The sequence below is a fragment of the Macrosteles quadrilineatus genome, unplaced genomic scaffold, assembly GCF_028750875.1.
Source record: "Macrosteles quadrilineatus isolate MER2022 unplaced genomic scaffold, UCM_ALF_1.0 Scaffold_2__2_contigs__length_208266976, whole genome shotgun sequence".
Lineage (NCBI taxonomy): Eukaryota > Metazoa > Arthropoda > Insecta > Hemiptera > Cicadellidae > Macrosteles > Macrosteles quadrilineatus.
In genome coordinates this window covers 104,364,424-104,391,278 of record NW_026542595.1, presented here as the reverse complement: position 1 = coordinate 104,391,278, position 26,855 = coordinate 104,364,424, and the positions used below count along the sequence as shown (strand labels likewise).

The following is a 26,855-nucleotide window of genomic DNA, read 5'->3' as shown; positions in this document are numbered from 1 at the left end:
TTTATGATCGTGTCAAATAGCATGTTTAATTGCATTAAATTGAACACTTTATCATAATCCAAATCAAATATAGGCTGATCATATTTTCAACAATAATCTACAGGGTGTCCCGTAAGTGGATATATACAGGGTGACCATTACGTCTTAGGACGACTTTATAACTTTTAAACGACAAACGATATCACAGCCACATTTGGTATACCGTTACTGGAAATTATAAGCTACTTTTCTGTGTACATCGTATATCACCTTTGGGGGACGACCCGTCGGGGGTCAGAAGAAAATCTATAATGACAGCATATGTTGAGTTGTACATCATTTTAAAGGTCTACTTCAACTAAAAACAATGCCGCAAACCGGACTTCAAAAGGTTGATCCAGTCGGAAGAAATCGCGTTTCAAAGTTTAAAAAAGAAAAATACCATTATTACGTAAGAAATCAATTACAGGATCATTTTTCATCAATGGAAATTTAGTATTCCCACACCGGTTGATTAGAAGACGAGGTGCGATTGAGTGACCGGCTCGTTCCCCTGACCTAACTCCGCTTGACTACTTTCTATGTATATCAATGACAAAGTGTATCGAACTAAGCCTACAGATCTGAACGAACTGAGACATAGGAACATGAAGCTCAAGCTATTCCACGATAATACATGCAAAATACAGTAGCCACCTTTTATAACCGGTTAGCATATTGCCAGACGACTGATGGTGGACATTTTGAACACCTACTTTAAAAGAATTTCTGTAAGTATTACCCTTAACTTCTATAAGCTACAGTAATAATGGTGTTAAACATTTTTTAAACTTTGAAACGCGATTTCTTCCGACTGGACCAACCTTTTGAAGTCCGGTTTGCGGCATTGTTTTCAGTTGAAGTAGACCTTTAAAATGATGTACAACTCAACATAGGCTGTCATTAAAGATTTTCTTCTGACCCCCGACGGGCCGTCCCCCAAAGGTGATATTCGACCACCATGTACACAGAAAAGTAGCTTACAATTTCCAGTAACAGTACACCAAATGTGGTTGTGATATCGTTTGTCGTTTAAAAGTTATAAAGTCGTCCTAAGACTTAATGGTCACCCTGTATATAGCGTTACTGCTTAGGTACACCATGTATATAATAATTTGAAACTGTTTTTCTTTGTCTCCACTAATTTGAGAGAACGGGCGTAAAAACTCGGTGGAGGAGTCTAAAGAAAGGTCCACCAAAAGAGAAGAACTGAAGATGATACACCTAAAATTGAACCTCGTGTAGTTATAGATAATGAATTGAAAATAAGACCGTTCAAAAACGGAATTTGTATTAATATCAACCAATCACAAAAATTTATAGTTAGGAATATCCACAAACGGTCCCAACTACTTAGTGTGTGTAGGCCTACATTTATTTTTGGATTGGCAACTGATTTTAAAGTAAGCATTCAAAGCAATTTAAATTAGATTAATCGTTCATTGACGATATTGCAGATTTAACGATGCCTGATCCTGTCTACCTAAAATCATTTACTTCTAAGCTTGGCATGGGTACATCTGGGATAGACAGTTCCCATTGGAAGCATCTGAGGAAGTAGTTAATTTTTTAAGTGATAATGAACGGCTGAGCAATCTTTTATTAGACGAAGTTTATGTCAAACCAAAGTTGAGTTACCGAGGAGGTAAACTTGAAGGCTTTGCTTTAAATTCCAACTCAGTGGAAAGTATTGACTCTTGCTACTACTGTTCCAACTGCTGTACTGTGTTGTACTGCTGTGTTATTTATGATCTCCAGTACTGTTAAGAAAAGCAAGGAAATTGTAAGTTTATTTCCCTGCAAAAACTTATCAACTCCCTATTTACATAAGACAGTGTTGGAAATTTTAAAAATGTTAACTGAAATAGGATATAAAGTATTCAGCATTATTTCTGACAATAACAGCGTTAATAGATCGATGTTTCAGTTGTTGTGTGGATGTAGTTTGAAAACCTGATTTAAGAATCCATATGACAAACATCAAACAATATTTGTTCTCTTCGACACTGTACACATATTTAAATGTATAAGAAAACTGCCTCGAATCAAACCTGTATCGTTCCAGAATTGGATGATTTATCATCAGTCAATAAACTGTTTGCGTGTGTATCCCATTTAAAACTATTATACAGAGAAGAGGAAATTAATGTTATTAAACTTGTTCTGCGTTGAGCAAAAAGGCGTTGTTTCCTACTTATTTAGAACGTCAGAATGTTAACTTTTGTTGTGGGATTTTTTTACGAAAAATATATTGCTGCTCTTCAGGAAAAAAGTTGGTAAAACAAACATATGAATACAGTAATTGTACAGTAATGTTTTTACAGACTATCTTAAAATGGTGGAAAATAGTAAACGTTAAACACGACATCAAAGCGGATAGGTTTAGGGACACAAATCAGGACGCTATTCAATATAAATTATGACAACATTTCATACTGTAATGGTAGGACGTTTTGGGGAAAATTTTAATTCAATAAAAATTTTAAAATTAATATTGTAAATGATTTTCAATCAATCAAACAATTGTAGAAGTATCAGTTACAGCAGTTGGTTGAGTAAAGTAGATTGCTGAGTGTAAGCAGTTTTGTGCTGCTTCTTGCATTCAGTAGGTTCAATACCCAATTGTCCTCGGGAAAACTACATTAACATTTCACATAGCCTTAATAGAATTCACTCAAGAAGTGTATGTAGTTAAGAACCTGAATTGTTCTATGATCTTGGGAAATGATTTTCTTAAACATTGTGGGGTGATACTAAATTACCAAGAGGGTACCATAACTTTATCACGTGCTGGGGACAAAACACAAATTCCCATGCAGGTTAACGAAGTAGGTAAAACTCCTATAGCTCAACAAAATCCAATACCAAGTACTAGTGGAAAGACTTTGACTTCGGATAAATTAAACGTTAGTACAATGTCTTTAAAAACAAAACCTCCATGTAGTGTGCAGGACAGGTCAAACGGGATTTCCCCCCAAAATTCAGCAGCAGGAACAAACGCTAGATTAGGGGAGATCTTAGACCTAGCCGGAAACACAATCGATATCAATCCAAAGTTGCCACCGGTACAGTGTAGTGCTGTACACTCGCAGCAAGTCAACACACCATGTTTAGCAAAAACCCTTTATAGTCACAGCTTCCTTAAAGAGACTATTCATCAAATATATAGATTCTGTAGGCCTGATCAGGAAATCCCCTCCGATACGATCAGTAAACGTTACGTACAGAGATTTATTAGAGATTTCTTTCCTCGAATAAGCAGTGAGGGAAAATTTTATGTGAAGGAAGATAATGATAGCATGATTTTTATATCCCTGCTGATATACGAAACATGTATAAAATTAGAGATGGAAGAAATTATCACCAAAACCCAAGCCATCAAGTTGGAAGTGAACCAACATAAGATATTTTTCCAATTTTTGGAATTGATGTCAAAAATTCAAGAAGATGAAGTAAAAAAACCCAAAATGATGGAAATAATCCAGCAGTGCTGTGACTCCCTGGAAGAAGGGGCAACCGTCGCAGCTGAGCCATCCACCAGCTCAGGGTCTCAGGGTACACCTGGCCTTACCCTCTCTCTTTGTAAGAAAATTGTAAAGTACCATCGGTGGTAGACCTTTCACCAAAAAGCCACTCCTCCTTAGGAACCAGCGCCGGCTGGCCAAGGTAAGGCCGTTATCCTCTTTTAATATTTTTGGACTTAGAGCACAGATAGTTTTGAAATACTTATAAAGTCACTTAATACTTTTCTTATTAAATTCATAAATTTCATTACATACTTTTATTTTAAAACAATATATATATATTTACCAATTTCTATTTCCTCTTTGGTTGAATAGTTATTTTGAGAATAATAACATAAACAATTATATTTGATTGAAAATCATTATTTTGTCATTTAGTATTTGCCATTCATTGTTCTTGATATAATATTTATATTCTATTTTTCCCTGTATCTCTGTAATTATAAATACTACTTGTGTTGACAATATAATATAGAATTTTGTATAATCGAATCTCGAGTACCTTTCTTTGTGCTCACTGCCAAGCGAGCTCATCCCCCACAATATATTATATAATAATAAACATCATTTAAAAGAAGTAACACCTAAAAACGAACCGTTACAATACTTAAAAGTTTTTCTCAATTGGGTGAACAAATGGAAAGACATGTCTTTTCAGGGGATTCAATATTTGACAAAGGTAAACTCTAAGCTAAGAACTACGGCAAACTGACCGATCAGACACAACTTGTTTTAAGTCATACATTACAAGTTTTTATTGATATTGTAATCTACTTCAAGAATGATTTACATTATCACTATATATTATTAGGGATATTTCAAACCGATGATTTGGAAGAACGGTTTGGACAGTATGGATTAATAAGTGGAGCCTGCTATAATATAAGTCATTCGCCTTTTGGATCTGATGATGATTGGAGTGTCCAATCGAAATCAATCACCACTTAACATCTTTTTTTGTATATTTACCGTCTTGTGAGTTACAGTATAAACGTAAATAATGTTTTAAGTGTTATAAGACTATCTTTCATTTACTTTCCGTAAATTTAATGACACGAACAATGCTGATCAAGAAGTTAGTATAATATAAGTGTTCAACAAATTCTTGAATCTGAAAATAAGCTAAAAGCTATTAGCATGATAAAGGCTTATTCCTCTATGTACAATTGTGTAAATCTTAGTAAAATGTTTAACTTTGAGTTGCCAGACACATTGATTACATCTCTCTAAGCAGAGTTGAAGACATTAAGCTGTTTGGTGTTTGTTTTATACAGGGTGTTTGTGAACTCTCTCGAAATTTTCCACATTTTGTTATTCTTGTGTTTTTTTTTTGTAACTCTAGTGGTTCTCATGTAATTTGTGGTCAAGAATTTAGATGGCCGCCACTTTGAAACGGCTATAGTCACCGAAATGAAATTTTGCATGTTTGTGTACCACGTTAAAATACAAAAGTGTGTCAAATTTAAAGTTTGTACCTCGATTCAAACTCGAGTTATAAAGTTATTTATAAAAAACACATACAGACAGACAGACAGAAAACGAGGCTCCGGCGACCCGTGTTTATAATGTAAAATATTCATGTATTAGCCTAACCCAAGGAATAATCCTGTGAATTTTTTCGAGAGAATTCAAAAACACCCTGTATAAAAAATAGAAAAAAACAAAGTTCTCACAACTTTCTGTTGCTGATTTGTTCAAATAAGCTGTTGTCATAAATGCAAATAAAGTGCTGTACCCTGTTGGTAAACCTTATAACCTATTAATGCTATTGAATATCATAGAGTCAACTTGTGTAGTTGAAACCGCTGACAAAATTCTTTAATATGAACACTGATAAAGTTAACATGGGAAACTCTAAAGCCACTGGAATTTTGAGATAAGAATATGTCTATAATAAAGACATATCCTTAATATGACATATAATATAATATTCTTAATAGACAAATAATTAACATATTATGTTCATCGGAAATGTGAGCTATCATCATACTAAATTTCAACTCAATCCGACCATTAGTTAATGCTTGATTTAATTTCAAACAAACAAACACTCAAACCTTCAAATTATTAATATTGATATGATAACGTTGGTTATACTTTTTTTAAACATGGACATAAACTTTAAAGTCGACTCCTTAATTTTCGACCTCCAGATATATCGGTAAAAAGTACAATTATTCTTCTAAATATTACTTTGCGCTTCTATTTCTAGAGAGAAAAAACAGTGGTATTTGATACGTCACATGACTGCCTTCACACAAGCGCTTTGGAAGTTCACTCCTATATTTTGAGCCTTTTGTAACTCCAAAATTTTAAATTTTAAACGTAATTAAAACTTTTTTCTTAGCTCGCTTTCTTGTCTGTTCAGTACAAATTTTGCAATCGATTTTAAAGCAACTTCCCGATGAGGTGTACACTTGAAACTTGAAACATAGCTCAAAAATGGATGACAATGCAATAAAAAATAATTTTATTTTCATATTTTATGAGGTTTCAGAATTTTTGATGTTTACATTTTGATGGATTTAATATATCAGTTGAAGTCAGCTGTAAATACTTTAACTTGACGGTTGGTATAGTCTTGCATTTTTTGATTTGCTCTAAATTTATCGTATTTTGTATGTAAAATATTCATGTATTAACCCAAGGTAATGCTGTGATTTTTTTCGAGAGAGTTCACAAACACCCTGTATAAATTATTTAAGATGGGAAAGCGACTATTTGTGTATTTTAACCCAAATATGAGTAAAGGGTAAGTGGTGCGATCTTGCAGTCTTGTTAGTGACTAAGGCCGACATTTTCCTTAGACACAGCTGTTAATTAATAGACCATACAGCGAATGGCAACTAAGAGACCTATAGTTTATAATGGGGTCCGAACTACACTTCTGTCTTGGTATTAACGAATCTTTCTAATTATCAGGATACTGTGGATGGTCGTAGTACTCACTAGTGCGGACGTTAATCCACACCAGGGAGTATTGCATCCACAGTGCATGGCTATAAATATCCACAATTCGTGAACCCTTTTAGCTGGGTTAAAGGACGACGCCACCGTCCCAGTCAGTTTAGGTGCAGTGGTAGAAAATGCTGGGCTATTGTAGATTTTCATTATAATTTCTCGACGTCAAGTAATTTGTGATTATCATAAACAGTTAATTTATGTCAGGTAAAACGGAAGTTCATACATAGTTGATTATTTCCCTTTGACTTCAAACATTTCCAATGACTGCCTAAGTGATATGTCTGGACGTTGCAGTGGAAACCCTGAGAATCTGCTTCTACTTTGGCTTGGCTTCGGAGCGACGTTTCTATTTATGATCAGCTGATCATGCTTGGCTATTTCGTTGTCCCTCATGCACAGCAGACGACTCACAAGAAACTGAAATAAACGATAACCTCAAGATTTGAAGTAAATTAAAAAGGGATAAATCTGTCTAGTTTTCAAGAGATTATTAGAATTAGTATAAATTTATTCATCACGACATTACTTTTAAAGATGACAAGACTTGAAAGAGTAGTATTATTCATCGTAAACGTTATGAGATTATGTTAAAACACTATTTGTAAACCTTTGAGTTTTGGGGTATAACTTTTATAAAAAAAAAAATATCACAAATCGTGCAATTGTACATAAGATTTTCATGCAAAAATGTTTGGTCTCTGTATACAGGGTGTCCCGTAACTCTCTGGACACATGTATATAGCGTTATTGCTTAGGTCAAGACAAACACATTTCACCGTAGGAACATGGGTCTTTGGTGCCTAGTTTACCGACTGTCAGTATTTATGTGTTTTTTACAAAAACATTAATAACTCCTCAACGGTTTGGAATACAGCGTTGAGATCTTAAACAATGCTAATACTCACAACAATAAACTATGAAATAATCCACAAACTTCCTAAAAAAATCCCATTAGCCATGAACGAATACTTACAAAAATAGCATAAACTGCTATTGTGCATGAAATGCTGAACACCACCAGACCCAAGATGTACAGAAAAGTCAAAAGTCCAATTGATACGTGGACTTTGAGCCATTCTTGAATTTGTGAAAGATGCGTAATAATCTGGAAAAATATTAATTTATTCAGCTAATGTTAATTGTTGTTTATGTGTATTTTGGATGTCGTATTTATCTTTCGAGGATAAAACAAACAAAAAATTGTTTTTTTTTAAATTTACCTTATAAGACTATTATTTTGGTATCATATGCGATTAACATTTTTTACTTACAAAAGGGTAATGGTGTCATTTCACAATTTTGAAATGTTCATAAGAAGAAAAGTTCCTAACACACAATTGGATTCAATTTTATAGGGGTATAGAATATGTTGTAAACACTTAAACTCATCATGTCAGTTTTATAACGCATTCTGTCATTAGTATAGTCATTATATGAACTTTAATCAATTCAATGCGTTAAAGTTACTATGAATTATTTTTAGTTAACGTATTATTCTTTCTTATATCCGGGATTAGGGGACCGCCATGTTGTGTTTTATTTACAATAAATTCCCAACAATTATCTACACTACTCTAAACTAATTCAAACAACACATCCAACGATCATCAACAATGAAGAAACACTTTCCGACTGAAACAGAGCTCAACAAATAACCTTTATAGCTACTTATACGACTCATAAAGTACGAGTGCCAACAGGGTGTAAGTGACATTAGGTTAAGCGACTCTTAGAAGCGTCTCCAGAAACCGAGCCTCTCTCGGATGAAAATGTGAAATAACATTTAGGGTAGGGTTTCATAATGTACATTATTGTATCGAGTTGCAGGTCGGCGCGCAGGTCGGGACATGCGCCATGAGTCATTGTTGCGGGATCAGTCAGTCTGCGTTTCGGCGCTTCTGCTAAAGTACCCTCGCCGCCGCTTGCGCCGAGCCCTTAAAATTACGTATTTTCCCAAATTTTACCCCGACTTCAAAGTTCCAGCGAGTCAAGTAAGTCTGTTTTCTGGGATTCTTTATGAGATTCTCTTTGGTTTAGCGTAGAGATTGTAATAAATTTTGTAAATATAATTGAACATATTTGAATGTTATTTGGAAAGTTTTTTTTTATATTTGGGGATGGAAGACTGATGGTAAAATTTAACACGATTCGACGTACTAAGTAAGTTCTTTTTGACATTAGATATCTTTACTGGCGTCTCATTTGGTAAAGGAAGAGTTATTGCATTAACACTATTGAACAATTAATTATAGTTAGAAAACATTTCAAAACTTTTAGTTGGAAATATTGTAAACATCGAAATTGTTTATAGTTATGTTTAACAGTTAACAACAAAATTGTTAAAACATATTAGAGGAGTTTCCTATTGAATTATAAAAGCTCTCTTTAAGGCTATAATACTATTAAATTTAACGACTTTTTAGAATTTCTCTTTATAGAAAACTAACAAATTAAACTTGTACGAGTCAATAGGTTTGACTTAAAAGATATCTAATTTTAATTTGACATAAAACAGCGGGTGCTTCATATGTTTTAAAGTTTTAGATTTAAGAACTACATTTAACAAATAACAGCACAAACCATACTTCCAAATATATATACTTCAAATCAATGTTGGGTTAAAAAAACCATATTGATAAGAGGAAAAACTCTAGATTATGGTTTTCTTCGGTTTACTTAGCCTATTTCAAATGTTAGCAGGGATGCGTGTGTTAATCAATGCTATCTCACTAAAAACGAAATAAAAAGCATGCCTTCATGTATATACAATTTTCCCTTAAAGCGTTCTCTGCAGTAAAATCTTAAAAGTATTTTTTTATGTTCATATTGTTTTGGAGGTATATAAAACTTTTTGTAATTTGAAGACCATATCAATGAATTCAATTGAAATACTGATAGTTATAAACATATCAAGTTATCAGAAGAAATAGTACAATAAAATATTGTAACATAAATCTCAGTAAAAAACAACTATCACAGTAGCTAAAAAGAAGTCTTTTGATGCTTGGATGAGCCGGTATACTGAAAAGACTTTAAAATATAGGATACAAATAAGGTTTTGTTAGTTAATAACGTAAAAACCAAATTATAAGTTTTAGAAAAAAAAATTGATAGATGGTTTTATATCATAAAGTTGTCATATTTTCTAAAAAGTGGTGTTCCACAATGTGTCCATGCCCGCAAAGTAATTTAACATTTAGATATATCAAATTAGGCCCATAATATTTTAGGTTTATATAAACTAAAATGAAAATTCATTGCCGAGAAATGTTTTGTATGGTATCTACAATACACTTTGTTAAAGTTTGTCAACCGCCTCTTACTTAAATTTTTGTGTTTTCAAAAATTGATTTTTAAACGGATAATAGTTCATTCAATTTTTAAATCCCGTATAGAATAATATTGTCAATTGTTAACATTATTTCAAAATAATCATATTTCTTTAACAGTTTTCTAAATCGTACCGTTTCACTGTTACACCTTTTTTTTAAATATTTAGATACCTGAATTAGGTTTTGATCTACAGAACAATGAAATTAGGAATTGTGTTCAAAAATATTAATAATCTAACAAATAGTGAAATTTGCAATTGTTTTACCAAAAAGCTTTATCTAGTTATATTAAAAGTTTAAATAACGCACAAAAATTGATTGGTTCAAAAAAATAAGTACGTACTACGTTAATTGTCTCATTATTCTCGAAAGAAAACTTCTAGGTGGGAGACAGCAAAGAATTTTATTTCAATGTATGACTGTTATACTTTTGCATAAAATAAATTTGCTATTATGAGCACCGTGTATGTATGCGTGACTAAAAAAAACTTTTTACATTATCCGAAGTAAAATTATATCTTTGACGATCACAATAGCATGTTTAAAATTTTATTGAACAGTGCAAGAAGTTAATTTACCGAGCAACTCTAAACATTTCTTAAAAAATATTAAAACTGCCAACATCAGAATTGTGGGTAATTTTATGTCGCGTGGATAACGCTAAACGCACAAAGATAACTTATATTCCGCTGCCATCTGTTCATAAGATACGCTAAGTTAAACATTATAAATAATAGTGGTTAGGATATTTTTTCTTATTCACAATTCCACTTTGACTGTACTACCAGATATAGTATAACATTTTTACAAAACTATTTCAGTTAGAAAACTATTGAACAATTATCTTTCCTTCAATCACATATTAATAATAATCCACTTATTCATGGATTAACCTTGCTATAATTTAAATTGAAGCTCTATCAGTTAAAACAATAATTCTAAGAACAGGAATTGTAATATTTATTCGTAAAATTCAATGGCTAGTAGTATCTAATCTGCGTATAATAACTAATATCTATTCATTGATTCGTGATAGGTCTTGACACCTGTATTTAACACTAAAAGGTAATTTCAAACTCAAAGATATATTTTAAAACGTTCTGTACATTTTTCTTGGTTTTGTTTTGTTTTTAATGCTAGTCGATTCAAATGTCCTTTAATTAAAATCCAATATTCAGTGAAAGAAAAATGACATTTAATAATACTCTAAATTGAACTTTGAAAACCCCCTAGTATTTCCATAGTTTTCTCAAATTCTGATATTGTTAAAAGTTATAAAATATAATTTGCTAGAGGAAATAAAAAAACTGGTTTACAAATATTGTTTAACAAACTCAATACCTACAGTTCAAATATGGTGCAAAAATAATCCTAGTATAATAATGAGTTGAAAACTCTGGACTTTTGTCTAGAACCGTACACATAAGGTATTAGTATTTTAAAATGTTTGGTAGAAAAATTTTTTCATTTTTATTTTTTTATGTTCTTTCTTTGTCTAAAATTGCTTTTCACCACTATAACACAAATTTTCTCATAAAATTGAGAATTAATAAAGTTAAGTCAAAATTCTCCGTCGAATTGTCGTTGGCATGAAATAACTATCATTTTTACATTTACATCAATAATAAAACGAATTCAAAGCCAGTTTCGAGATTTAAAGAGATCTCCCGTCGGCGCCACACGGCCGCGGCCCCTAGAGTGATAAATGATTTCACGGGTAACTTTCAAGTGGAAAATACTTTTGGGCAAAAGTTTGTATTCATTCTACACACTCTAACTTGAAAAAGGTCAAACACTTGTATACTGTCCATCAAGATGATTACAGAAAAGGACTTAAAAGTAAAGGGATTCGAACGGAAAACATTAAATTGAAACTTTTTTTAGTTAATTGGTGATATCGTTCATAAAAGTATAAAACAAATCTAATATCACAAAAACTACTATATGTAGGCCTATTAAAGTAAAAGAAATCATAAATATAACTACCCGCGGAATTCAACTGAACATATTGAAGAAATAGGTAAGTAACATTTACATATAGTAGTAGAAATTTTGTTATGTAAATTTTAATGGAGTAATTTGACGCAAATCAGTAAAGTAACTTATTGTATTATTTCAAAGTTTTAATTACAGCTTAAAACGATCTTACTTAGTGAAAGTAAAATAAATACCAATCAAGTTTTCTAAAATGATAGCATTAAAATAGAAAACCATGTAATTCTATTTCTTAAAAAGATTACTAACAAGTTTTAAACTTATTAGGTACCGGTAGCTAATGAGATTTTTAACGCGTTATATAACGTGCGAATTATAAAATACTTCCTGAATCATAAATACCCATTTACCTCAAATATTGTAAATTGAAAGAGAAATAATTTTATTTTAGTATGATTTTATCAAATAACCTGTTTTATATTAAACAAAGTCGTTTTTACCAGCTTAAATTATTCACTAAGTAATTCAAAAGAATTACGCAAAACCTTTAAACAAAATAATAATGTTGTTTAAATATACAAATAAAACTTATTTATCTCAATCAATACTATTTATACCAGACAAATGACCATTCGGCTGTAAAATGATATATGCTTTAAATGACATAAAATTATGAAATTAAAATTGACTAACCTGTATAAATTAAGTCAAATCTATTTCTTTCAAGAACATATAATTCAGTAATAAAACATACAACCATGCATATTTTATTATCATTTAAGTTTATTGAAAATACATGGTATTTAGATAACACAACTTGCTTGAAATCACCTTGAGAGTATTTTGTTTGCATTTTTGCTAATTAGATTTTTTTGCATAATAACACATAAATAACATAATTTTATCTGGTTAAATTTATGAAAACAGTAAATTATCTGGAGTGGCAATTTTAGTACAAATAGGCCTATGATATTGTAAAATTATTTTAACTCTAAAACATTTTAAATATCTTGAATCGAATTGTTTGAAAGAATTTTCAATGTTTTGAATTAGCCAGTAAAAAAAGACATATCTTACTAAATATAAGTAAAAGATTGCATCATCAAAAAATCAACCCAAATTGTTTCAAAATTATCTAAACCTGTTTAAAATTAGAGTGACGGCATTTTCAGCGTAACATTTCAGCTTAAAAAATATTACTAAACGAATGAATCAAAAAATAAATAATAACTCATATCAAATTGGTGCAATAACATCAAAATAAATAACAAAGTCCATAACTTGAAAATGTAAAATAACCTGTTTTAAATTAAGTAAATTAATTTAGTAAAATCTAATTTAAAGTATCTTACTAATTATGAACAATTTCTAATTTTCGCTTTAATTCATTGTTGGACTTGGTAAGCATACAATCCGAAGTCAAACATACATAATTAAAACAGGGAAATGTAAAAATTATACCTGCGACAATGCAGGGTTCCAACTTGATCTTTCTTTGCGAACTGCTTAAGTAGGAATTCCCCAACTGCTGTTACTTTTAATTAATAAGAATTTTCAAGCGCCCTAAGTGTCTCCGCACTCATTATTTAGTTTTAATGTTTAACGTTGTTTTTGTGTGGTTAAAAAGTGTTTAAGAGCTGGTTTGTAACAATATTTCTATTAACGAATAGAAATTTATAGTTTTTAAAATTACGTATGGTGCTAAAATGTATAAAAACTTACATTTTTGATAATAATTGTTTTTACCTTAGTTGTTTATTAAGTAGTTATATCATAAGAACCGATTTTTGTATACCATAGTAATTTAAACTTTTATGAGTTTAAATATGTTATTGACTTTTTTGTTACAGGGAAAATAAATATTTTTAACGATATTTTGAATCCTTGTTTTAAAACGATAGTTGATTGAAATACAGATAATAAAAGGATAGTTGTAATTGTAACAGATAATATAAAAAATATTACCATTGGCTATTGATATCTAATAGTCAATTATTTATTTAATGAGTCTTTGAAATATTTAGAAAAATTTCATATAATTTATTTAAGTTCCGATTCTGGGTTAAAAAAGTTGTATTGCTATTTAACCGCCTGTAAAATTAAATATATCATTTTAGAAAGGCCATAATGGATTTAGATAAATTGACAGTTTATAAGCAGATTTAAGTTAAGAAAGTATTATATGAAATACAAGATATAAAAATATACGTTGGGTAACGTAAACAAATAAAATATCTTATAAATATCTTTCGTTTTCAAACCTAAGCTAAATCGATGTATCGCAAAAGTCACTTAAAATGTTTTAAACACTATTAATGAAATGTCTGACCATTAACTTGTTAATATACATTTTCATTACTCATAAAATATAATATTTTACGTTAAATATACTTACCGAGTTTACTCCGGACATGTTGTAAATATCTAATATGCAAGTTATTTAAGACTATTTGCCTTTATGTATAGTTGAGGTTGAAGGTTGTCAGTGTGTTATAGATAGTAATAAACAATAATTTATACACCAGTTTGTTAAAAGTTAGAAGTAAATTTAAACTTATAAGAGAATGTTTTGTAACATAGGTTACCACGCAACTATTTTACGATGAAAAATTGAACAAAAACATATTGCAATTATGTACAATTTCTACCAAATACTTTTTTAAGGTATTTACTCAGGGGAGGTATAGAAGAGGCTACGATGACAGCTGTGGGCTTCTTATTAGCTGAGGGAACGCCATTATCGTAACAAAACGGTCAGTGGTCATCGGCCTCGGTGGTCTAATGGTTAGCGTGCCGGGCTGATATGCTGAAGGTCCCGGGTTCAAATCCCGCTCGTAGTATTATCTTTTTGTCCAAGATTTTTTTATTATCAGCAAGTTTGGTTGGTTTGGTTCGGTTATGACAGTTTAATTTTATTATTAAGTCATTATAAAATTTTAGTAGAGCAATTTCTAGTTTTATTTAATAAACAGAATTATTTTTTCTATTAATAAACTTTTGTTATATTATTTCATTATCAGCAAGTTTGGTTAGTTCGGTTAGGTTATGATAGTTTAATTTTATAATTAAAAAATAATAAAATTGAATTTGAGGCATTTATAATTTTATTTTATGAACAGAACTATTTTTGCGATTAGTAAACCTTCTTTGCCAAAGTACTCTCTACTACAGCGCTGTTCACGGAGGAATTTTGAACTAATGCCTCATTCGTACCTCCCCTAAGTCAGACCCCTTTTTTAATAGGTGTTTGATTAAATGTCTCAAATACCTTTTAGGTTATAACTAAAATAGATATATAAGATTAACTTTACTTTTTGTATTCTTGAAAAATAGATGCATTTTTATATTAAAGATTAAAAATATTAACTAAAAAACGAGTAAGTATTTTTGTTTTAATGCACATCTCTAAAAAGAAGAATATTTAAAATTAGTAGAAATTTATACATATAAATCATTACTATTTGTTTTTTATGGCTATTTAAGAAATATTTTTTCTCACTGAAAATCTTTGAAGTTAATGGAATTTAAGTAGACCAAAATAGGTGTAAAACAGTAAATAATACTAGACATTTTGACGGCGTACAGTTATGATTCGGGTACATACCAAGATATCTAAGATTTTAATGTAATAACATACTAGTTTAAACAGGTTTGTTTGTTAAACCTTGTGAAATAATATAAAACTGTAAAGAGTGATTAGACACCTTCCTCATACGACCAACGTGTTCAATGAATGCTCAATAGTTGAAGTAATCGTATGTAAATTCAAGTAGTTCTAACACTATGGAAATTAGTTCAGTGTTCATACCTTAATAGATAATTACTGTGCAGGTTCGATTAGATGGTAATTTTACCTTGAAATCGTTATCCAACTACAATCTATATTTATGTAAATACAGGGTGTCCCGGAACTCTCTAATAACTCGAAAACGGTTGATTTTATAAAAAATTTACAAGAATAACTTTTTAAAGGTAATTTTAATAAAAATCTATTGACACCTTATTTGTTAAGATTGAACGAGTATTAACTGAGATATGGCAATTTTAATAATGCGCAACCGCTTTCAGCATGCGCTGTAACTAACCTCCATTGCCATATCTCAGTTCATACTTTTCCAATCTTGACAAATAAGGTGTCAATCGATTTGTATTAAAATTACCTTAAAAAAGTTATTCTTGTAAAATCAACGGTTTTCAAGTTATTTAAGAAACAAAATTTTAAATGGTCGCCATTTTGTTTTATAATTTTGAAAAATCTTAACACTTTTTTGGTAGCTTTGTCTAGTGTTCATAAATGTTTGTGCAAAGTTTCCATTTCGTATGTTTAAATATTCTTAGAAAAAAATTAAAAACTGAAAAAAACAAAATGGTGGCTGTGTGAGTAACTAAGGACTTCCGGACAATTTAAATGTGATATTTAGGTATGTTTCTTACCCAGGAGCAATGCCCTAAAATATTGGTAGAGAGTTCCGGGACACCCTGTATAAGAAGCCTCCAAGTTCCAGCCAGAAGACTAAGTTTTACTAGTAATTAGGTATTTTTGAAATCTTTTTATCAATCTTTGCATCCTCTATAAATGACTAAATGCTTTCAATTTCCTCTTTAATAAAGAAAACAATTTCAAACCGCGTGCATAAAAAGATTGTTGTTGACTTTTATTTTACATTCTAGTTAGTTTACCCATGTTTCATGAAGGGGCAAGGATGTAGAAGTGAATAATGTTAATCTTTTAATCCACTTAGGGCAAGAGTTACTCACCCTACTTAGAGAAAAACTTAAACGAGTCACTTAGAATTGTTATAAAACTCATAGCATCCACTCTTATATTAGCCCACATTTACAACAAATATGGTAAAATTAGAATAACTTAACGTAAACTAGTTGCTTTAAAGAGAATGTGGATCTTTAAATCTACTGTAAAAAGAATCACTTATACACACCATTAATATCTCAATAACACTGTTGATTCCTTTGAATATCTGAACAAAATATATACATTATTGACTCAATAAAAAAAACCGAAAGTTTAAAACTTTGCAAACTTATTTCTAGGTACATAGGGAAGACCTTGGTACTAAGGTTTTTTCGGAGTTTAAACCTTTTCTTGACTGGACAATCTGTTTGGTTTATTTATTTTAAATCAGCTGTGTGACAGAATCACAACTAATAACTTATTCATAACATGACCCACCAATATTTTGAAATGCGATTAAATATAACCTTTTAATTAAAGTTCGTTCTCTTAAAATATGGTTTATCAAAAACTAATAATCCGTTAGGTAAATGTCCTGCTTATGGTTTACATCGACGTTTTAGTTGTGAACAATTCCATGTAAACTTAGCGGAGGCTAACACTGTAAATTTTATTTTGTTGATTGAAGATTGGTGTCTTCTTTTATTTCTTCAACTCTGGTCGTTCATGGACCGTACCCTAAGGAGGTTGAAAAACAAGAATAGATATTAGTCTCATTGGACTTATGATCTACCTAAGCCTTCTTTTTTACCTGAAGAGGGGCTGAGTGTAACATTTAGTTGAGTAGATTCGGTGATTCTTGTGTTCTTGGAAAAGAATTACGGACATGATTACATAAATTGCTTCTCCTTTAAAATTGGGTACACATTTTTCGTCTCCTTTTATAATTTTTTTTCACAATTGTTTCGACAAATTTTAGTTTTTTTAACGATGGATAGTTATAAAGAATAAATGGGCTGAATGCCAAATTGAATTAAAACCCGTATCTTGAAATAAAAAACACTTTACTGTTTTTATAACCTTTCACCGACCGCGTAATCTTTTATGGATATTTATTTTTCGTATGTGAAACACATTGGACAAGATTATGAAAGAAAAAGGTCATGAATGTAAAAGTGTTATAACTAGATATTTTTCTATGATGTAATTTAAACCATTGTTCCATTGTTTTATTTATTTTTTATTGCTGCATAGTGTAAAAAACGTGTCACCCCGTCTTAACATAAAAAATTCAAATCACAATTTTAAGCAATAATAGCAATTTCCAATTCTTCTAAAGTCGTACTTTCAACTCTTTAGTAAAATGTTAACCAGCGAAAAGCTCTTTACTTTTTTACCTACTAGAAAAATCAACCCTTCTAGAATACAGCCGCTTGTTAATACGAAAGTAGATTATCGAGTTTCAGTTATTTGGTCCAAGTTTAATTAAATCACCAGATGAATACCGGTCTGGAGACAAGAGCTTATCTCGGCCGACTTAATCAAATCATCATCCATTGTCAATGTGGGGAGACTGAGATCAATTAGAGAATCTGGGATGCTTGTAATTGTTTTACGCTTGTTTCTCGTCTGTAAAATTGATTTTCAGGTTAATAAGTTTGAAATTATAACTAGGACTAATTAATTACTTTTAGGGTGATTTGTTCAGTGTGCTTAAAACTTGGTTACGATACTAAGGGATGAACTAGGTAAAATAAACATAAGTTAAATATCCTGTGAATAAAGATAACACGTTGATTTTCTCAAGCGTTACAAGTCATTGTTTTCAATTGTTAACTCATCCGTAAGGATGATACATTTATAAGAAAAAATTGTTTTTCATTGACTTGGAACCATACCGATATTTTGCGATCAATCCTCATTTGTTAATATAATATAAATATAGTTTAATAAGTTTGAAATTACAATGATGTTGTACAATGATGCTGTTTTTTTAGCGTAGAAAGCTGTTTTTTGTTGTTGTTGTAATAATACCAAAGATCAAGCTGTAGTTAACAAAATAGCCTGAAGTTAGAAACAATCTAATCCGTTAATAGAATGCAAGTATTACTGGTCATCGTTTTTGTTTCAAATTTATTATCTTTTATTAATATGACATACTTTACAAACGAGTCTGCTTATTCCACATCGGATGCTACTCAAAACTGAGTCCAGTTTGAGTACATGTGACATGATACTCAAAAATTTGCCAACAGCTCTACTTTTATCATACTTAATGTGCTCCTAGCAATTCTTTCGTCTGAAGCAACATTTTCGTCTTCCTCATCTCACCTTCTTGGTGGAGTTTCATCTTTTCAAATATGTATTTGCTACCTCAGCCTCCAACATAAAACATTTGATCGAAACACAAATTTTCCCGTTTAACTTACCAGGGAGACCATTCAATAAATTTTTCAAATATTTGACTCTAACCTGGAAAGTATTAGTCGGGCACTCTTCAAGATATTTGAGTGGAAATATTGCTCGGCTACAATAATAAGGTTGCCAGTTGGTCATCAGAAAGAGTAGTAGGTTGCTATGGTCCAAAAATGAATCCAGCTGTCCATGAACGTTTAAATAAACTGTCCTAAAGTAAATATAATCTTGGGAAGTATAAAACATACACAGGTTCTATCACTCGGTTCTACCATTGTTCTGCTCTTCTATATTCAGGTTTAAATACGTACCGTAGGCATAGGTGATATCCGTTTTTGTCATGTTAAATTTATGATATGATAAATATGACAGCGCTCTAAAAAGCAACAAGATTTCTTGGTATTCTATTCGAAGTAAACAATTTCATGAGTTGTTTCCCTCTACCTTTACAGTACCTCGACTCGTGTAGAAGGATAGCCCCAGGGGATTGTGGGAATGAAATGGCGGCGCGACAGATACACGGGCTGGAGCTATTAATCTGTCCGTGTTGGAGCAATTCCCAGAGCCGATCAGACCAATGGAGCCGTATTGTAGGAAACCGTAATACAAGATGTAAATTGTTGTGTAAAATACAGTTCCAACATAATATTGCAAATCCTGATAATATCTTCAGACAAATTCACCCCTTGCTTAGTTCACCTTGCATTTAAATTTAACTTAAAGTTTGTAAGCACTTTTGCCTAGTTAAAACCCGCTCCTAATCCTTTTAAAAACATATGAAAATTCCTAAATAATTTGATATACTGGTTATAAAATACGTTCACTAGTTCGTTGGTATCTTAGGAAGAGTTTAAATGTATGTATTAAATGTACCATATGTTGCAGCTTAGCTAGTTCAAACCATAAAAAAGTGTATTCTACATTGAAGTTGTTCAATTAAGGCGAAAAAGATGAACTACACAAGTCATACACGAGTATTAGTCCAGTCGATATAGTGAAAATAGTGGGGGTAGCTGTAAAGTTCGATGTTGATGGAATTTTAACATGTTGTCTGGGGGTACTCTGGGATGTATATACTGAGCTTTCAACCTTTAGCACCTTGTGCTAACTTTAGGAGGGATCAAAAACTTCAATATTTTCGGTATTTTTATGTCTTTTGTGTATATATTGAAACCCAATAAAACGATTTATTACTATTAAAAGATAGTACGCTGTCAATGGTACACAAAATATGCTTAATGTGCAAAATATACACAAAAAGATAAATACCGAAAATCTTGAAGTTTTTGGCCTCTCCCAAAGTTAGCAAAATGGGAGTCTAGTTTACTCGCCTACGGCTCGTGAGCAAGGATTTCTCTCGAGTGAGACGTTTGCACTTTGCACTCGAGTTGCAGATTATGTTTTCCTACAGTTACCACAAAACAAATAAAATGGTAAAGAAATGTGCCTTCACGTTGCAAATCTGGAGTGAGACAAAGTAATTAGAGTGAGACAATGTTAACACTGTCTCACTGATGAGCGGAATGGCCACATTGCTTTCTCAAACCAGTGAGAGAACATGTACATTGTTGGGTAACTGTCGGAAAAGTGTATATCTACCTATATCGTAACTTATATTGAAAAGTCATGTGAAAAATAAGTAAATACCATGATCTAAACAAAATATATAAACAATAGGAGGATTAAAATGTTAAAACAGACGAGAACCAAAAGTTACAAAACATTTAGTAAGTGGGAATAGAAATGACAGCGGTTGCAGCGGAAATCCAGTCACAACGGAACAAACACTGTAAATAATTCCGCGCGGTGAAACATTGACAAGTTGTGAGTGGCAAGTTGGCAGCCACTACAACAAAGTGCGGACAACTATTAACTGGTAAATCCTAAATGTATCAGTAAAAGCCAACAATCACTTATTTATCAGTTGAAACTGAGCGTGATTGACACTGATTGAATTATTTTTGTCCGATGCTAAGTTTTCAACCTAAAATAATTGGTGTTTCATGTACTTGAGTGTTGAAATTTAGAGTGTTTGAAGAGCTTTATGTTTGGAAGACAAAATTGTAGTTTGTAATAAATGTGATTAATTTTTCCCCCCTGTAAAAGAGTTGTATAGTTATCGAGGTTTTATTACATTAAAATAGTTTTACCATTGACTATTATTCAAAGGTTTTACCTTTGTTTGTCACCTGCATTCCTGAGTAGTACTTTGTATATTAACATATGTACATTTCTCTTGCTTGTATGGCATCTTTCACATGGTTTTAAGCTATTACTCTAACAATAAAAACAGTTGTCTATATTTACAAATATTTATACAAATGTATTGCGGTCGCTTCGAGTGAGTAATGTCGCGACATAAGTCACAGAACACGACGGAGACTTTATTTATAATTAATTTATATGAACTTATACATAATTTTACAAAGGAAAATATATATATTATATGATTTAGGCACAACAGCTTAAAGAAATTAATCTAATTAGATTGGAAATAACAAAATAAGTTTCATACAAGCATTGACCAAATCACCATTGCAACAAAAAATAACAACAATAAGAAATAGTTATTTGTGCAACTAGTGAGCAAAGTGAGCAATTGCCTCACTCGAGAGAAATCCTTACTCACGAGCCGTAGGCGAGTATTTGATCGAGTTGCACATAATATTTTTCCTACAGTTACCATAACAAATAAATTGGTAAAGAAACGTGCCCTCACGTTGAAAATCTGGAGTGAGACAAAGTAATTAGAGTGAAAAAATGTTAACATTGTCTCACTGATGAGCGAATTGGCCACATTGCTTTCTCAAATCAGTGAGAGAACATGTACATTATTAGGTAACTGTTGGAAAATTGATTTAAACCAAAATGAAAATCAACGTAATATAACAAGTACAGATGTTGATTATGTTAACGTTAAACTATAGTGTTATTTATGCGTGATAGTATGAGAATAATAATGCTACACAAGCTGACAAAACGAACATAGAGCAGTATAAGAACTACGACTCAAGAACACAGACAACTTATATCCATTATTTATTTTATATTATGAACTAAAAATAAGAAAATCCAAAGATTTTGAAAAGTTGCTGTATGATAAGGACAATAAAAGAAATTTCCTCAAATACCTCCTCGCATAAAAACGACAGACGAGGGGTTAGAAAAAAATGTGGAAACTGAGATATCTGCAATGAAAAACGGTGACGGAATAGATAGCTAGTTCAGAAAGAAACTGAAATCTCAAAAAAAAAAAATTAAATTAAGCCTGTCCTCAAAATACGAACAAACATTATTTAAACTGTTATTTGATACAAATATTTCCTCACTGCCTCAATCAATAGAAAATAAAAAAATACACATGTTATTAAATAAGTGACAGTTTACAATGCGTAGTTTGAAAACACGTGTAATGTATGATAAAATTTATGATTTAACTTCAACGAAAAAAATCCCAATTCACTTTCCAGTTTTAAACACTCCACAACCGACAAAAACCACAGGTGTTTCGCAGGAGAATAAATTATGCGCGACAAAATGAGAGAAATTCTGAGCTAAAGCTTTATCTTGACCACATTCCATTCCAGTAATGACCGAACGAACAAAAACCGCTGGTCAGACACACGTTGACTACATACCTTACTGTGGTCAGTCGTGACGGTACTACATTGGACTTACTTTAATTACCACACCTTATTTGTATTTATATTATTTTATAACACTTTTTTATTTTATTCATATAAAGGTGGGGTGCGACTGCTCCAGTGATTAGCACGTGGAACTTGAGGCTAGATTCCAATCCCGCAAATTGTATTTCAGCTATGATAACGGTAACTTCGTTATCATGAACTAATATTTAACTGTAGGTTGTCATATGTTTCATAGAAAAAAATTCAAGAGTAGAAGATTAACACAAACTTTGTAAGAACTGAAGAGCAACTGTAACTAATATTCAGACGAAAAATATTTTTTCGCCATACTGCAGCAAAAACAGCCGTTTTTAATGCATGCGTTGCTGGTCTAAAGTAGAATTTGTACTCCCTATAATTTTTAGTCTCTAAGGAGTAAAAATCAGCTGTTGTAAACAGTTGTAAATTTCGATTGTGGCGCTTGTATCGATCGAAATTATTTATCGAATGATTTATTAGGTGAAGATTTAGCCTATTGTTGTCGATTACTCGACATATCGATGGTATAATAGCACAATCGTAATAGACGAAATAATATTACTAAACAGCTGATTATTTGCATTAGCAGAATTGCAAACAAGCTGGAAGTCGATTGAGTGGTTAAATTTATATAAACATTATCATTTCGTTTTCTAGCTTTGTTTTTGTTAATTAATTATGCAATATGACGAAAAATATAGTTCACCACACGGACAAAAAGTGACTTTTTAACCCTCGCTCATTTCCGACCTCGGCTTCGCCTCGATGGTAAAACCTGACCTCGGGTCAAAAACATACACTTTAGGCCCTAGTGATGAAATATACTATTTATTACTTGTTTGTTTGAGGTTTATTTACTATACAGGGTGACACAAAGGAACCGGACGTTTTTTTAACAGCTGTTCCATTGTTGTTGTAGTAGGAAGATTGAAGTTATGACATTACCTTCAGTGAGGCTTCCCATTTTCGTTGAAATGGCTCAGTGGACCCTAGATCATCGCGTTTTCGCATACAATACTTTAGTCCGAAATGGTGAATCCGTCGCCAAATCCAGCGGGAATTTAGTCGACATTTTTAAATTGAACACCATGGAACGGTTCCAAGCCGAAATACGCTATAAAGATGGGTTTCAGGGTTCCGAACAACTGGGAATATAACAAGAAAGCAACCGCCAGGCCTTGTTAGAGCTTCGAGAACACCCGAAAACATCGCCAGAGTGAGAGCAGTATTGAATGAATGTTTCCTAACAAGGTGATATATCGCTTTGGTGACATGCCGTGGCCGCCAAGATCATCTGGCTTGTCCAATAGTGATTATATCATTTGGGGAAGATCATTTACGATCACACTCTCCGTAACAGTCTTGTAATGGAGGTGTGACGAACTACGGCCTCCTTTTAGGGGGCCGTGGACGAACACAACTCTTAAGGAGCGTGTTCATGCTCACAAACCACGCACTCTAGAGGATTTGAAGTTTGCAATCACAGAAGATATCAATGGCATTCAACCTCCTGATCCGAGTTTCAGAGGATTTTCAGACCAGAATACACATTTGTAGATAAGTACATGGCCGCCGTATGCATGACGCTATTTTCAAAAAAATGACGGTTTTGTAACAAATGGCAAATGTTTACTTCACTATGTACAGTATTAAAACCAGTTTATTCCTTTTAACTACTGTGTACTACTTATTTAAAAAACTTCCGGTTCCTTTGTGTCACCCTGTATATTAAAATTTATTACATTGTTTGTTATTTCACTCAATAATTATTATAACTTGGTGAATTTTCGAATATTCCTACTAACCATAAGTAAGAAAAAGAATGGTAAAACTCTGAAAACTATATTTCTGGTAAATCAGTTTTGACAATCGTTCATAATTTACTTAAGTACACTCATTGTTTTAACTACTAAGTGTTTCTAAACCAAGCTGAATTTATAAACTTTAAAATATATTTAGAATGAGTTTAAATAAAGGCAAACATTGGCATAATTCAAATGCAATAAGGACATTTGCACAGGACAGGTTTACTTACTTAAATGTTCATTCATGAAACAAATGTAGATATCTGTTATGTTTCTAGATCATGGTTTTTTCTAAGTGTCTAAAATGTGACTCTGGAAGTATTCTCTTTAATTAAAAATTATCTCTTAAATAAGACAAAACCGGGTAGTTTTTCGATTTCCAAAATAATACCAACATTTCTTCACTAATTTAAGTATTACATCCATTACATTTTATAAGACTAAATATCAGAGTTAGCGACGATTTTCAAAAACGTGATTGAAAATAATAGGTACACAAAGGTAAAAAACAGACCTATCTTCACAGCTTATGTTATATCGTTCGATGTGGAATGTTTAAAAGACCTTTGCAATGAAATAGAATTAGGCACTCAAAGTGAATTGAATTGGCGCAACAAAAGAACAATAAAGGCTGTGGAGCGCAACGTTACGCATACCGAAATTTACAAGCTCTGTGAGACATTATGTAGGTAGCTAGGGTGCAGATTACAAAATTACTTTTTATACCAGAATTTGACGAGTATTTTCGAAGGTCCATTTTGAGAGAAGCTTTGGTTTTGCCGTGAAAATTCTACCATTACATAAAATGAATCGGCCGTTAGTTTTACTCTGTTTATTATGCTACCTTCTTGATTAAATGGGGTAGAAAAATGCAATACACAAATGTTATTTTTTTATCATATACCTTAACTTTAATACTTGAATCTATTTACAATGGAGTTTTTACTGTTGATCCTCATAACATTTTCAATGATTCGTATTCTAAATTTAATGTAGAACACGAAAATGACATCGTCTACTCAAATCCGTTTGCAGGTAATTGAGAAATTGCTGTACTGTGTTTAAAACATGTTTTTTAGAACAAAATAAAATAATTCTTTGGGCAGCCAATATTTTCATTTGAAACCTTTTATACGCACCATAACTCTTTATTTACTATGCATTTACACCGATACATTTTTGTAACACTGATGACCAGCCACCCTGTATAAAACAATTTTTTTTGCAAAAAAAGGAATTAAATTTTGTATGAAAAAATACAAAATTAAAGAAAAAGGATACGACAAAACATTATTTTTTGTCCACTGATAAACGAATTAAAATTAATTGATTTAATATGTTCAGCAATACATTTATTATTACATTAATTATTTAATGCATTATTCATTCATTTTATACTGTATAGATTTTGTAATTGTGCATTAAAAAAGGAATAAAAGTTGTAAACTTACTGCTGGCGACAAGGGTAGTACCATGTAGGCTACATTATCAATAACAAAGATAAACATGTACAACCTTATGCGGCTATAAGTCAGAAAACGTTTGTAGAAAACACTAAAAAACAATATCAGCTTACGAAATATGATACAATATTTAAAAAAAATTTGATTATATCACACTTTTATATACATCATGAGTATTTCCGTGTTATACGACGGAAATCTAGTTACACGCCGGTAATCTTTGAGTGAAGCTCATTGAAAAAATGACTGTTATTCCTTTTGAAATAACTTCGGTAATACTTTGCAAATGATCGAGTTTGAGCAAAATGTACACTAGTAGTGATAATTCCATCACGACTAAGACTTACAGGATTGAAAAAAATTTAGTAATACTCTGTTTTGATATTATATTTATTTGAAAATTATCTGAGATTCCAATATATAATTTCATTTCGTAAATAAATTCCTTTTATTATTAAAATATTTACTTCATATAACTCTTACATCTCTGCTGCAAGACACATAATTACCTTATTAATTCAATCATACCACAAAAAATGCTTAACCAATTACTTCTTCCTAAACACTTTTGGAAAAAGCATTTGAATAAATGATCGCCGCTCGCAGGATCCCAGCGTGTGGTCAGGACCATCAGGATGTGGTCCAAACATCGCTACATTCTTCTGTTTTTATTGAGGCTGCATAATTTATTCTGTTGCCTACACTCGCGGTTTTATTTAGTGAAATGTGTTTGAAAACGAAACTTTGCGGGATACCACTGGGTTGTTTACACTCCATTTAGCGCATTTTTAACTCGTTTACATCCTGTTGTTTTACATTATTCTTGTGTTTTCTCTTGTGTTCGTTGGGGAATAAAATAAGGGTAGTCAATTGTATTTCTTTTGTAATGAAATGCTCCCTTTTACCGATAGTAGTTTGTTATCAAAGACTTAAGAAATAACCAATAGAATTCACAGATTAATACAGCGCGGAAATAGTCTGGAAACGGCTTGATATCTTTTTAACTAAACCCATTAGAAAATTCAAACCTTTCACATC

The 26,855-nt window shown here is 31.6% G+C and overlaps 2 protein-coding genes across 2 annotated transcripts in view; one reads left to right on the top strand and one right to left on the bottom strand.

The window, feature by feature from the left end:
• Positions 1-6,724: 6,724 nt before the first annotated feature.
• On the bottom strand, positions 6,725-14,320 carry LOC128987013 (uncharacterized). The gene is made up of 3 exons (XM_054407657.1): positions 14,169-14,320; positions 7,480-7,611; positions 6,725-6,923 (listed from the first exon to the last, which is right to left on the bottom strand). The coding sequence occupies exons 1-3, from the start codon at positions 14,184-14,186 to the stop codon at positions 6,738-6,740; spliced, it is 336 nt and encodes a 111-aa protein (XP_054263632.1). The 5' UTR covers positions 14,187-14,320; the 3' UTR covers positions 6,725-6,737.
• LOC128987012 (chondroadherin) overlaps positions 8,397-26,855 on the top strand; it is an 80,290-nt gene continuing 61,831 nt past the window's right edge. Inside the window, exon 1 of the mRNA XM_054407656.1 lies at positions 8,397-8,497. The gene's annotated coding sequence lies outside the window, so the exon portion shown is untranslated. The remainder of the gene's footprint in view (positions 8,498-26,855) is intronic.

Coding starts and splice junctions, on each gene's coding strand:
- LOC128987013 (XM_054407657.1), bottom strand. Junction 6,924..7,479: donor TAGCAGTTTATGCTATTTTT/GTAAGTATTCGT, acceptor CGTTTATTTCAG/TTTCTTGTGAGTCGTCTGCT.